General features: G+C 40.2%; 1 protein-coding gene across 5 annotated transcripts in view; it reads left to right on the top strand.

Annotated features, from left to right (window-relative positions):
• The window catches only part of FAM184A (family with sequence similarity 184 member A), a 434,097-nt gene that overhangs the window by 383,732 nt on the left and 34,901 nt on the right, over window positions 1-15,464 (top strand). For 3 of the 5 annotated variants that reach the window (XM_073627163.1, XM_073627165.1, XM_073627167.1), the window contains one exon: window positions 6,368-6,409. The exons of the other annotated variants lie outside the window; for them this stretch is intronic. In XM_073627163.1, the coding sequence (XP_073483264.1) occupies window positions 6,368-6,409 (42 nt within the window). The remainder of the gene's footprint in view (window positions 1-6,367; window positions 6,410-15,464) is intronic. 5 annotated transcript variants of the gene reach the window in all.

Here is a 15,464-nt window from a genome sequence, read left to right as displayed (position 1 = left end):
GCCTGGATGTGGTGAGGGACATCAGAGTTTGCTTCTTTAAAACAGATGGTATCCTGTTTATTATTCCAAAACATACTAAAAAAAGAGGTTCTGCAGCTTCCAGATCCACTTTTTGTCGTGCAGGCCTTTGAGCTACACGATAAAGTGCCTCCTTTTCCCATTAAAGCCCACTCTAGCAGTGAGAGGTTTTTTTCAGCTTTTCATTATCAGGCGCTTGTGTCTTAGGTTTGTAAAACTGCAACTTGGACTTTTATACATACGTTCTTTACATTCTATAAGGTTAATGTGTCTGCTTCTGCAAATGCTAGTTTTGGTCAAAAGGTTTTGCAAGTGTCTTTTTAATGTCCTTAGTTTCACCTTTGTTTGGAATCTTCTTGTTGGGATGGTTTACCTGTATTTAATTATTATGGTGTGCCTGCCCCTCTGTTTGAGCTGCTTTTGAATGTCTCTAGGATGATAATTATCAAGCTATGCCCCTCAATGAACAATAACTAAAATAGGATTTTTGTGCTCACAATAAAATCCTTTTCTTGTAATTCACTGAGGGACACAGATTTGTCCCCTCATACGCTATTGTTCTGTCTTTGGACTGTTTGCTACAACTGTGCAAGTGTGAAGTTGGAGGAGTTATAGCGGCAAGGGGTCTGCCCTTCAGTTTTCTATGTGCCTTGTGTTCAATTTCCCTGTAGGCAGCGGTATAACCTTAGATTGCTTATTGTTATTAAGCTGTGTCCCTCAAGAAAACAAGATTTTGTGATAAGTAGAAAAATCTTTTTTTTTGTTTTGGATAGGGGAAGGATAAAAAATATAATTTCTATTCCTGTTCAAGACAAGAAATTATGGAAATTCCCTTCTTTCACAGTTGTCGGTGTTATGTAAAAGTGAGATAAGCATTGGGTGACCTAAGGTGAACTTGTGCTTTGCCCATGCAGAACTGCCTTAAAGTGAACCTGTATTCTACCCAAGCAGGACAGGAATGTAGGCATGTTTGTTTCTTGGGGAGGATTCAGTCTTGGCATCCAGAAGAGATTAATGACATGGTGTGTGCAGTGTGCCGCTGTAAATTGTGGGTGTTAAAAAATGGCATTAACATTGGGAGAAATTTAAAATTTGAGCCCGCTGTGTACATAGTAACGTATGCCATACTCTAAATATTCACAAAATCCACAAGTGGGAGTTTTAACAAGCACATACAGACCTCAACACAATCCCCAATTCCCAAATATGTCACCTGTATGTTTGGGGAAGAACTGGAACATAAAAGGTAGCTATAATAAGCTTAGATCGATCCATATTGTAATGATTGGAATGCCAGTGATACAATGCACTAGGTGTAGAGCAAAATGAATGTACATAAGACCCATCAAATAACAATACAAGGTGTAATGTCACCCACAGCAGAAAACATTCACAGCACCCAACAAGAAACAGGTTAAAGATGTAAGAGCCCGCTAGAGTAGCATGCTGCGCTTCTGGGAGAGAAGGGGTTACAGTGCCTAACTCTAGCACACTGTGCCATCGCCCCACAGTGCTGTCTCCTGGCCTGGGAGCCACTGTCAGCTTCTAGTTCGAGGTTCAGTGTCGCTTTACCCTGGTCTGGTTGCATACTGCGACACACCAACAAATCCCACCCTAGGAGACTATGTTCAATCCGGACCACCAACAAATTCCACCCTAGGAGCCATGACCAACCTTGGTTTTTTGTGAGTATTCTTAAAACTGGCTGTTTCTTTTTACTTACTTCTCACCTATAAAGAGGGTTTCTTAGACTAACAGATCTTTCATCATTTCAACTTTTTCAGTATATATATATGCATCTGACTCCTGATAATTGGTTAAAAACCATGAAACGTGTTGAGTTAACATCTAATGGATGCCCCAATTTTTAAATCCAAATAGCTTTTATCTTTCTATGTATTCATCTTTGCACTAACTGTACCAATCATGTATATCATTTGATTTATTCTGTATTGACTGTACCATCATGCCCAGTGACTAATTATATTAAATATGAAATATTTTTTATATGAATATTAGTATGTAAATCTTGTGATTACGCTATTCTGTATAATATTGATTATTGATATAATTGTGACATTATGGACCATCGATTTGGTGCTTTGACATTACATAAAAATCTACTTTCTCGGTAAAGAATTAGTTAATTACTCTTTGATATGCCTCATGCAAAGTCCCACTCCAATCTCTATCCTCTTTTTGCACACAAATTAGGGATGGAGGCATGTCATTGCTATACTCAGGCTGGGATAGGTCACAACTCCCTTAAATTTCCAATGTTATGGGTGGAAGACACCCGCTTTAGTGACCTGACCAACCCAACAAAAATTGTATTCATTTATATACCTATTACCATTTTTTAACTATCTTTAAACTAGTCAGTTTATTACTGGCCAACATATATCTAATAACCAATTCAATCAATAATTAATTTATTTTATTTTTTAATTTTACTTTTAATTTTTTCTGTCCACCTTTTCTTAGAGCTCCCCCCCCGCTCGCCTCCTGTGGGTGTGTGGGTGGTGGTACTGGCTTCCTCTGGTCTCAGCTCCGGGGTTGCGATGCGCCTAGCTCACTTCCCCCCGCCCATCCTTGTACATAATGGGGCGGGCTGGACCTCAGCGAATCGGCGTCATGGTTACACGCTCAGCACGCAGCGTCCTATGACACCGTGCTGCGGGAGCCAGTGTTCGTTCCATCTCACGCAGCAGCGTCAGGGGGCGGGCACCTACCATGATTGGTGTATCACAGAGGGGAGGTCCGCTCATCCCTCTACGCTGCCCAGGCGTCTTCACATGATGTTGGCGTGAACACGCCCGGACCTGGGGTATTTCAACGGCAGCCATTCGCCGGTTCAGTCCACACATTGTCACCCGTTGGGAGTGTTCAACTTGCGCAACACACATACCAACTTCAGGTAATTATACCCCCCTCACACACCCCCTTCACTTCCATTTACATTCACTTGGTCTTTTGTTGCAATACCCTTTTGGTACACACAATTTGATATTGATTTCATTCTCACTGTGTTTTTTCTTATTCACATATTCACACCTATATACACCAACCCCTGGTGGATACCTATGGTAACACCTTCCCTTACCTGCCACACACACCACACACCTCCCCTCTCAATCTCACCTAATTACCACATATTTTCCTATTCTTAGAATGGGGTGCCCAGTGCAGCATATTTGCACATTCCCATGTGATGATGTACTGTGATCTGCCTCAACCCAGGGTGAGACTATGTTCAATCTGGACCACCAACAAATCTCACCCTAGGAGCCATGACCAACCTTGGTTTTTTGTGAGTATTATTGAAACTGGCTGTTTCTTTTTCTTAGACTAACAGATCTTTCATTATTTCAACTTTTTCAGTATATATATGCATCTGACTCCTGATGATTGGTCGAAAACCATGAAACGCGTTGAGTTAACATCTAATGGATGCCCCAATTTTTAAATCCAAATTGCTTTTATCTTTCTATGTATTCATCTTTGCACTAACTGTACCAATCATGTATATCATTTGATTTATTCTGTATTGACTGTACCATCATGCCCAGTGACTAATTATATTAAGTATTTTTTATATGAATATTAGTTTGTAAATCTTGTGATTACGCTATTCTGTATAATATTGATTATTGATATAATTGTGACATTATGGACCATCGATTTGGTGCTATGACATTACATAAAAATCTACTTTCTCGGTAAAGAATTAGTTATTTACTCTTTGACATGCCTCATGCAAAGTCCCACTCCAATCTCTATCCTCTTTTTGCACACCATTACAGAGAGTATACAACACAGGGTCTGTAAATCTTCTCTGCCATACACTCTATAGCTGTAACTAAAGACAACCGTGACTGGAGCTGCTGCCTTGGAGTGGAGGAACTCTTTTGTGCATTGACCATGTACCCCTTTCTGCAAAAGAGAACACAGCAGCCAGGTGAGGCAGTGTCACAATCAGCAAGAGGAGCATTCTGAAAGTGACATTGGTGCCACCTGCCTTGGCCAACATAGCTTTTGCCTTTTTTTTAAGAATAGAGTCTGGTGTTTTGGCAGAGTGGTGTTTTTGGGGGTCCATCAGTGAATGGCAAAGTGATAGAAGCAGCACAGTGGCTAAGTGGCTAGCACTTCTGCCTAATGGAATTCGAATTCCAACCATGACACTACCTGCCTGGACCTTGCACATTCTCCCCGTGCCTACGTGGGTTTCCTCCCATCCTCCAAAGACATGCTGGTAGGTAATTTGGCCCTAATATGTGTATGTATGAATGTGAATTAGATAAGTACTCTTCTCTCCTCTGACATATGGATGGGTGAATTGATGCCCCTATGGGTATTGAAACAAGATAATTGCAGACACCGCAGATTGTTACTCAGAGGGAAATGCATTTTTGGCTGGTTTATAACTTTACCAGCAGATACCTCTGGTGAGTCCATTTAATACAGGCGGTGATGGATTCACTTGGTGTTGTGGTGGATGTAGGAAGAAACATTATAGGAATTTAAAATGTATTTATCATGTTGGAATGATAATGGAATTGTTTTTCAAATACTTGGACATTTTACAATTTATGTGTTGTTAATATATTTATATGTAATTTTTAAGTTACTTGGGAATAAGTGGGAATAATTTGCACTTAAAATATGTTTACACAGTGTTACATGTTTGTTATTATGATCAATTTATAGAGATTTTTATTTATTTATTTAGTATATTAGATTTAATGCACTATTTATTGAGCAAAAGCACTGTCTTTAACACACTTAAGAGACCTTAGATTGTAAGTTCCTTGAGAGCAGAAACTGATGCGAATGTATAATATATATGTAAAGCGCTGTGTAAATTGAGGGTGCTATATACTGTAAGTACCTGTAATAATAATAATAGGAGAGGGAGCCCACAGGCTGCTTCCCAAGCTTGCAGATTTCTACTGTTTGTACCCTCCCCTATCAGTGGCCCTGGCTTCTCAGGAGAGTATGGAACCCTTTTGCCTCGTACACACGATCGGATTGTTGGCCAACAAAACCATGGAATTTTGTCCTTAGGGCGTTGGCTCAAACTTGTCTTGCATACACACGGTCACACAAATGTTGGCCAACAATTAAGGACGTAGTGACATACTAGACGTACTACGTGGTTTTTCAGCTCTTTAGCGCCACCCTTTGAGGTCCTTCTGCTAATTTCGTGTTAGTAGAAGTTTGGTGAGTGTTGATTTCGTGCTTTTCTTTTCGTGTTTTTCATTTCGTGTTTTTCATTTAATGCTTTTCAGTTCGCGCTTTTCATTTCGTGCTTTTCAATTCGTTTCTGAACGGCCGTTCGTCAACCATACATGTTGCGGAATCGGAGGAGATAACGTGTTATTTATTATTGGCCTTGGAGTTATTGCTTTGACATTATTTTTTTGGTTGAATAATTATTTGATTTGGTATATTTTTGGATGCATAGAATGCACTTTTTGGTTAAGTTCTATTGGCAGATAGCATGTCTAACTTTTTTTAATTTTTTTTTAATGCACAATAAAAAAATTGTGGAGAATAATACTTGGCTATTTGTTGTACTTCAAATGACAGTTTGGGAGTAAGCAGTTACATTTTAAAAAATACAATGTAAAATTGACAAGGGACACCAACAAAAAAAAAAAGCCTTTGAAAATTTGTTTGCAATAACTCCATCAGTATCACCAGCAAAACAGCTTCATTATTATCCCATTAGAGAAGAAGAGAATGTACGCTGCATTTGGAAATTTCATAATTTGCCACGTCACCAATGTTAATTCTCCATTACAAATGCTAGTTTACAAGACCGACCGCTTCTGCTTCCGAGCATGCGTGTTTGTACTTTGGACTTTTGTCCGACTGACTTGTGTACACACGATCGGAAAATCTGACAACACACATTTGTTGGCGGAAAATTTGAAAACATGCTAGCCAACATTTGTTGGCGGAAAGTCCGACAACAATTGTCTGATGGAGCATACACACAGTCGGATTTTCCGCCAACAGCCTGACATCAAACATTTCCCGTTGGAAAGTCCGATCGTGTGTACGGGCCTTTAGTCTACACTCCAGATGCAGTGCTGCCTTAAGTGAACCTGATTCAGGTTTTGTGTGGTGCACTCCACTATTCTTGCTTGATTATGGATCATCAACATAGTAGTAGTAATAATATCCATTTTTTGTCTTATTCCGTTTTTGTCTAACCTACATATGTCCTGTTTGTAATATCTAGCTGTAAGTACAATAGTTGTATATGTCATCCACCTTTGTTATTTCCTTTTGCTGTGTTGATGTCTGAATGTTTCCCTTTACTGTTGTAATCTTTTCTTCATAGCGGCACTCTCTGGGTGAAGCTTTACATAAATCCATCAGTAATGTAAGTCACCTGTACATACAGTGTTGACATAAAAGCATGCTTGCATCATCATGTGCACTGCAGCTTGTCCACAGAATGCTTGCTTTTATTTGCTACATCAATTTACTAGCTACATGCAATAGCACTGGCATTAATCTGTGTACACTTAAGTATCGGAAATCAATCTCCCTGGAAGTGGATCAGCAGCAGAGCAATCTATTGATTGTACCGCAGCTTACATTAGACATTAAAGCCCTATATCCTGCTTTGGCAGTTGTAAATTCATTTGCTTTGTGATGTTACCGAAGGCTGGCTGTGTTCAGAGCCTGACAAGAAGCATGATTTGGATGGCATTTAATTGGTTCGGGTGTGAAATGATCAATACACTGTAGACATCAGTTTTACAGAGCTGTAACGACATAAATGGTTATTCCGTGGGATAATTTTAGTAACTACAGTTGCTCTGTTGACAGGAACAATGTCCTATGCAGTACGATGATTACACTACTTCATTAAATGCATGTTTCTTCTGAGAAATAAACTATGCTCCATAAATATATTATGAGATATTTTGAGACTAAGCAATTATTAAAGCCCAATTCAGTCTCTCTGTATAAAAAAAAAAAAAGCAGAACAATGAAGTAACTAGCTCATGGACAATATATTCACCAACTTAAAAATGTAAATGTTGCTGGTGAATGCCGCTCCTAAACAATAGAATGCATGATTTTTGGCTGATATGAACACAAAAGAGTGATTTACTAAAACTGGAGTGTGCAAAATCTGGTGCAACTCTGCATTTAAACCAATCAGCTTCCAAGTTGTATTGTTAAAGCTTAATTGGACAAGCTGAATTTGGAAGCTGATTGGCTACCGTGAATAGCTGCACCAGATTCTGAGTGCTCCAGTTTTAGTAAATACCCCCCATAATTTCACCTATTGATAATACTTTTTGAAATGAGTTGAAGGTATATACCAAAACAGACTTTTTAACAGAAATCTGTAGCAGTAGGCAGGGCCAGATTCACACACCTTAGCCCAGCTATGTTGTGCCATGATTTTTCCCTATTGTAGTCAACTAGCTAGCTTTAGTATCAAACTGACGAGATCAGGACTGAAAATGACTGCCTCAGTACACTTAGGCTGGCCATACATTATACAATTTTCTTGTACAATTTTTCTTTAGATTTACCAAAACCATATAATATGAGGTCACACATAAACACTTTCAATTTGTATCCAATCAGGCAGGCCCTCGTACTACATGAAGATAAATCTAAAGGAAATCAAATAAAAAAATTGTATAATGTATGGCCAGCCTTAGAAACTGATAACTAAAAGATTTCTTAGGCCTCATTCACATGAGCACATAGACCTGTACCTTTGTGCAAAGGGTCATGTTTATGTGCATGTAGAGTGACATGTGTTCCATGCAGCTGTACAGGATAAACTGACCTATGTTCAACTGCTTGTAAGACAAAAACAATTCCATAGCTCAACTCACCAACCAGTCTGCTGACCGACTAAATTACCTGTCTAACCGTCTGTTAAAAGCAGGGGTTTAGATAGCACACATTTGCAAACGCATGTGAAAGCTACAAGGCCTCGTCACGGCACCCTGTGTTGCTTGCAGTCCTAACGCTGGAGGCAGCCCAGGCCCCCTTAAAGGAACAGGAGCAAGCTGGACACCCAGCAAGAGCACAATGACAGCGAAGGTGCCCAGTGTGTCCCCGGACTGGGTGTCCAGTGTGCTCCTATTCCTTTAAGGGGGCCTGGGCTGCCTCCAGGCTCACCTGCCCCACATCTATCCATTCCATGCATGTGCTTCCACTGTGGAGACACTTATAAATTTGTAGTGTTAGGACTGCAAGCAACACAGGGTGCCGTGACGAGGCCTTGCAACTTTTACATGCGTTTGCAAATGTGTGCTAACTAAACCCCTGCTTTTAACAGATGGTTAGACAGGTAATTTGGTTGGTCAGCAGACTGGTTGGTGAGTTGAGCTATGGAATTGTTTTTGTCTTACATGTATATGGCCCTCCATGTGCTCCTTGCTGTGAAGGCCAGTTATAGGTGGGGGCAGTGGCCAGTTTTTTGTTACTATGTTCAACTGCTGTTCACATGATACTCTTCTCAACTTCAGCCTTGAATATTCTTGTTCAACCCTTTCACTGCCAGAGGCCATTTTTGCATTTTTTGCACTCATGTTTAAAATGTAATTTTAGGCCTAAAGATTACTTAAACCCCTAAACAAGATATACTTACTATAAGCAGAGACGCTGAAGAATAACATAGCAGTAGTTCCAATGTTTTATGTCACGTGATATTTGTGCAACAGTTCATCAAGCGTAGAATTTTAGTAGAAACTTTTCATTTTAAGGCCCACACACTCATTATATTTTCTGTTTTTTGGTAAATTTTAAAGGATGATGAGCCAAGTAAATAGATACCCAACATGTCAAGCTTTAAAATTGCACATGTTCATAAAACAACAACAAACTTCAGTATCCTTTATTTTCCATAGGTGATGCTTTAAAGGCCCCACAGGTCATCACTTTAGAGTTAACCATGAATAATGACCCTAGCAATTTGCTCTCACTCAGGCGTAAGCGTCAGTCAGTTTCATACATAGGCGCCTCCAACGGGTGTGTTTACACGTGTATGTGCGAGTATAGAGGACCAAAAGTTCCCTATGTGATATAATGTCTTTGTGACATGTTCCCTTTTAATGAGACATCAAGGGAACTGAAGGGAAAGTGACACCTGGAAATGGAAGTGACTATATACACGGGTTCCTTGTAGCTAGGGGAGATCATCAATTGGACGTTTACTGGTCTCCCTCCCCTCTCCTCGGCAACACCTGCCATTCAGCTTTGGGAAACATACACACACTCCTAGCTGCTGTTGCAGCCGGGAGTGTGTGTAAAACCCCCCACTGCCACTGATGTTTAAAACGACAGTAGGGTTAAAGCTCAATTGAACCTTTAGCTTACATCAGCTAAATATATTCCAGGTGCATCAAAACAAGTGTTCAACTTCTTAAATTTAATTTTCTTTCTAAAGAAGGCACAGCCTAAGTAGAAAAGCCTGTCCCCTAACAGCAGCTGCGTGACCCTTGCTCTCAATGGTGAAGCAGTGATCTCACACATCTCTGCTGGGTCAGACCAATAGTTCTTTAATCAGCAAAGCTAATCCTCCTCACTGATTGGAGAGCTCTGGCTCTCGCTCAGCAGGGGCTTTGTCAGACCTCTGCAAAGAGATTGTTTCTATCACACAGAGTGCAAGGAACCTGATTATTTAAGAAAACAGACTATAAGACATTCAAACACACCAGAAATGTATTTAGCTAATTTAATTGGGCTTTAATTTTTTGTATCAACTACCAAGATATGCACGCAAGTGCATTGTGTGCTGCCCTAGGCCAAGGCCTACAGTATCTCACAAAAGTGAGTACACCCCTCACATTTTTGTAACTACAGTATTTTATTATATCTTTTCATGTGACAATACTGAAGAAATGACACTTTGCTACAATGTAAAGTAGTGAGTGTACAGCTTGTATAACAGTGTAAATTTGCTGTCCCCTCAAAATAACTCAACACACAAAAATGTCTAAATTGGGCCTAAGTAGCCATTTTCCCTCCCCTGTGCCATGTGACTCATTAGTGGTCTCAGGTGTGAATGGGGAGCAGGTGTGTTAAATTTGGTGCTATCGCTCTCAGAACTGCTGCAGAGGTTGAAGGGGTGGGGGATCAGCCTGTCAGTGCTCAGACCATACACCGCACACTGCATCAAATTGGTCTGCATGGCTGTTGTCTCAGAAGGAAGCCTCTTCTAAAGATGATGCACAAGAAAGCCCGCAGTTTGCTGAAGACAAGCAGACTAAGGACACGGATTACTGGAACCATGTCCTGTGATCTGATGAGACCAAGATAAACTTATTTGGTCTAGATGGTGTCAAGCGTGTGTGGCGGCAACCAGGTGAGGAGTACAAAGACAAGTATGTGTTGCCTACAGTCAAGCATGGTGGTGGGAGTGTCATGGTCTGAGGCTGCATGAGTGCTGCTGGCACTGGGGAGCTACAGTTCATTGAGGGAACCATAAATGCCAACATGTACTGTGGCATACCGAAGCAGAGCATGATCCCCTCCCTTTGGAGACTGGGCCACAGGGCAGTATTCCAACATGATAACGACCCAAACACACCTCCAAGACAACCGCTGCCTTGCTAAACAATCTGAGGGTAAAGGTGATGGACTGGACAAGCATGTCTCCAGACCTAAACCCTATTGAGCATCTGTGGGGCATCCTCAAATGCAAAGTGGAGGAGTGCAGGGTCTCTAACATCCACCAGCTCCGTGATGTCATCATGGTGAAGTGGAAGAGGACTCCAGCAGCAACCTGTGAAGCTCTGGTGAACTCCATGCCCAAGAGGGTTAAGGCAGTGCTGGAAAATAATGGTGGCCACACAAAATATTGACACTGTGGGCCCAATGTAGACATTTTCGCGGCACAGTGGTGTAGTGGTAGCACTCTCACCTAGCAGTAAGAAGGGTCACTGGTTCGAATCCCAACCACGACACTACCTGCTTGGAGTTTGCATGTTCTCCCTGTGCCTGCGTGGGTTTCCTCCGGGTACTCCGGTTTCCTCCCACACTCCAAAGACATGCTGGTAGGTTAATTAGATCCTGTCTAAATTGTCCCTAGTATGTATAAATGTGAGTTAGGGACCTTAGATTGTAAGCTCTTTGAGGGTAGGGACTGATGTGAATGTACAATGTATATGTAAAGCGCTGCGTAAATTGACGGTGCTATATAAGTACCTGAAATAAATAAATAAAAAAATTAAATTTTCACTTAGGGGTGTACTCACTTTTTTTGCCAGCGGTTTAGACATTAATGGCTGTGTGTTGAGTTATTTTGAGGGGACAGCAAATTTACACTGTTATACAAGCTGTACAATCACTACTTTACATTGTACCAAAGTGTCATTTCTTCAGTATTGTCACATGAAAAAATATAATAAAATATTTACCAAAGTGTGAGGGGTGTACTCACTTTTGTGAGATACTGTATGTTGGCTATGCAAAAATTTGATCCTGACACCAGTTCACACGACTAGCAGCATACCTGGAAAACAACCATCATTTTAAATGAACCTATTGGCCCCAAAAATGTTTTATCTTTCAGTATATAAATTAATTTTTTTGTTTTCATGTACTTTTATAATATTACTGGCACATTACTAGGTTTGCTTGAGCAGCTGCAGCAGCCATGAAAAAATAAAGATATAAACCATGAGAATAAAAGAAAATTTTTGTAAGCACCACAGCATTTTTATAGTTTGTCTGGACCCCTGTAACTGTCATTTTCACAGGATAGCTTGATCTGCATGTAAGTGTAGAGAAGAGAAAATAAATAAATAAATGCACATGTATTAGCAAAGGATTTCATATATTAAATATTATTGTTACGTACACTTATATTTAAAAAAGACCTCCTCACCTTCCCAATATCACTATGAAGATTGTGATCTGGGTTTTGGACTTTTTCACTCACATCTAGATGGACTTTTATTATTGCCCATTTAGTGTTGCTTTTGATTTGTTCAATTTCACGTTTATACAGTTTATATGATAGTCAAATCTCATATATACCTAATCCTTCATGTCATTAGCACTTTCACTTCTTTACATCATTTAATATTATTGGTGTATGTTATTTAGTTTATTGAGCGCTGCTATTTATTATCTAAGATAAAAAACCTGCCTTTACAACCACTTTAAGGCTAGAAGCATCTACAATCATACATGTAAAAGGCATGTAAACAGTCAATGAAACAACATCTAAGCAGCATGGGAAGTTGACATACACTGTAATATGTCCAAAACAACAGCATTTTGTAGCCTTGATAGAAATGCAATTGCATATGTGGTTAGAAATAGTTGAGAATCGGGCATCCTAAATGATGGGAATCTGTTGAATCTGTCAACAAACTCCCTTCACATCACAGGTATTTAACAGTTAAAACACAGAAACATCAATTGACAAGTACTATAAGTTGACAGGCAAGTAGCATATGGTTTTGTGTTTGAAAATGTAGAAAAGGACACTTTTTCCTAAAACGGAAGAATGCAAAATCTGGTGCAGCTCTGCATAAAAATCAATCAGCTTCCAGATTTTTGGTCAAAGCTTAATTGAACAAGTTAAAGTTAGAAGCTGATTGGCTACCATGCACAGCTGCACCAGATTTTGCACTCTCCTGTTTTAGTAAATCAACCCTTATATGCTGCCAATACCAGTAGTCCAGTGGTTCTCAACCTCAGTCCTCAAGTACCCCCAACAGGCCATGTTTGCAGGTTTTCCTTTATCTTGCACAGGTACTTTAAATCAGAGTCAATGGCTTGGTATTTTGGACAGCTATGTTATCTAAGAGAAATTCCCAAAACATGGCCTTTTGGGGGTACTTGAGAACTGAGGTTGAGAACCACTACAGTAGTCCACAGTCTTCCTCTTAGTTTCAAGTATGACATTTCCTCTTTCAGGCAACTCAGGGTTTATTTATTAAAGTTGGAGAGTGCAAAATCAGGTGCAATTCTGCACAGATACCAATCAGCTTCCAGGTTTTATTTACTAAGCCTATATAACTAAGATCAACAATTTGTTAATTTTTTTGTATATGTTTTTGGTTATTTCACTATATGTACGACTAAGTTATATAACCAAGAGTATTATCATTATTATTATTATTTTTGCTTATTTCACTATACGTAATTTTTAGTTTTATTTGGTATCACGTTTCTATAACACTAGTAGCAATATACTGAATAGGCTTACAGACTATTCAAATACCTTCTAGCGCTGCACTTTCCCACAATTCCAGGTTTTATTGCCAAAGCTTAAAGGGGTTGTAAACGTAAAAGTTTTTTCACCTTAATGCATTCTATGCATTAACCTCCCTGTCGGTATGATTATTTCAGATTTTAGGTGCTGAAAGCGGTACCATTATTTTGCACAGAAATTTGGCGTTTTATATTGTAGGCCTGTAATTCTTAGGAATAATTCACTTAAATCTGTCTAAACAAGATTCTAGTAGACATCCCGGGTATGATAAAGTTTGAAAAACTAAATAAAAAATTATAATATAATAAATAACTATAAATAATTATAACAAATAATAATATAATAATAATAAAAATTATTCAATAATGTAATCAAATCAAAAACACTGAAATTTGCTCAGTTGCAGAATTGTCGCTTTCGTTACTTTTAGTGTTTGATGACGGATTTTCCCACAAATCACTATCGCTCAATTCTGCAAGTGATTCTAATTTATTATCGCTGTTTTCTAGCTGCTCTAAAGCCACTTTTGATGTAAAGGGAACAGTTTTGGTTGCTATGGACAATCTCCAGTTTCCAGGCAGAAAGAACAGTATTTATAATATAAAACTTCATGCAGGACACTGGACAGACCACTAGGGACAAAGGGGATGTGTAATTATTTGATACAGTACTGTAATCTGTAAGATTACAGTATACTGTATCTATACTGTGTGTTTCACTTTTTGAATTTGCCGCCGAACTCCGTCCCCATGCGTCGCAACACTCGCAGGGAACGGAGCTCGGCACTGTGAATCGAGCGAGACACAGCGGCTCGCCGATCACAGCGGGGAGACATCGCAGGATCCAGGGGACAAGGTAAGTAAACTCTTCCTGGATCCTGCGATGCGATCCCGAGTCTGGCTCGGGGATACCTCTTTTGGTATTGAAAATCCACCCCGAGCCAGACTCGGGAATACCGCTAGGGGGGGTTAAGGTGAAAAAACTTCCAACAATACCGCTGCCCCCAGCCCCCCTGTTTCACTTACCTGACCCCCTCGAAAGTTCCACACTCGCTCCCGACATCCTCTTCGCTGCTCAGCCTGGCCGCTGATTGGCTACAGTGGATGGATTGAAAGCAGCGCAGCCATTGGCTTGCACTGCTGTCAATCACATCCAATGACGCAGCGTGCCAGGGGGCGGGGCCGAGTGATACAGTGAGCGGCTATAGCCGCCGGCTGTATCACGGGAGCGCGCCCGCAAGAACTAACCACCATGCGAGGGAGCTCGCATTAAGGTGGTGAGTCCTTGCGGGGAGGAGCTGAAACAGCCGCCGAGGGACCCCAGAAGACCAGGTTCGGGGCCACTCTGTGCAAAAGGAGCTGCACAGTGAAGGTAAGTATAACTTGTTTGTTATTTAAAAAAAAAAAAAAATTACCTTTACAACCCCTTTAATTGAACAAGCTGGGGATAGAAGCTGATTGGCTACCATGCACAGCTGCACCAGATTCTGAGTGCACTAGTTTTAGTAAATCTCCCCCATTGTGTCCTTATTATAATCCGCAGTTTCTTTGACCAAATATTTAGTTATTTCCTCATATTAAACCAAATATCAATTAATTAAGCCTATTAAAAAAAAAAAAGAAACTTATCTTTCACCTTTACTAGCAGCAACTTGAATTCCAATACACGCTGCGCAGGAGTTCAGTCATTCTTGTACAGACACTATCCTGGGAATGTAAACTGGGGTGTGCAGAACTGAACACTGAGCAGACAGGTAAATGTAAGTACAAATTTTACCCCCTCAAAGGGTTGACAATGAAATGCTTGACATTTTATGTTGATTGTTCAAGCTAGCTCTATTTTAATAAAGCAGAACTAAAGTCTGCATTAATGTCTTCTGCTCCAACGGTACTTCATCCGTGAGGTCCCATGCCAGTGAGGTTACCTTCTTCCCAGCTTTTTCCGGCTGTGGTGCTCAGACGTCTTGATTGGTCAGGGTGGGATAACTTAACTCCCATACATATGCAGGAGCTTAGTCATCCTAGCACACAGACACCGTTCTAGAATTGTAAACTGAGCTGTGCAAAACTGAGCTACAGAACAGTGTGATCAGGCAGGTAAATTTATTTTATAGTAGAAGACACATTGCATGTCTCCTCTGCAATAAATAGCCATTCCTACTTGTAAGCTTTTCATATTAGACTTTAGTTTAGCTTCAGGAAAGTTTGAAGGTATTTCGGTCATGTCATTTTTG

Source organism: Aquarana catesbeiana, linkage group LG04 (assembly GCF_042186555.1).
Source record: "Aquarana catesbeiana isolate 2022-GZ linkage group LG04, ASM4218655v1, whole genome shotgun sequence".
NCBI lineage: Eukaryota > Metazoa > Chordata > Amphibia > Anura > Ranidae > Aquarana > Aquarana catesbeiana.
The sequence above is the reverse complement of the archived record's forward strand: the minus strand, read 5'-3'. Positions and strand labels throughout refer to the sequence as shown.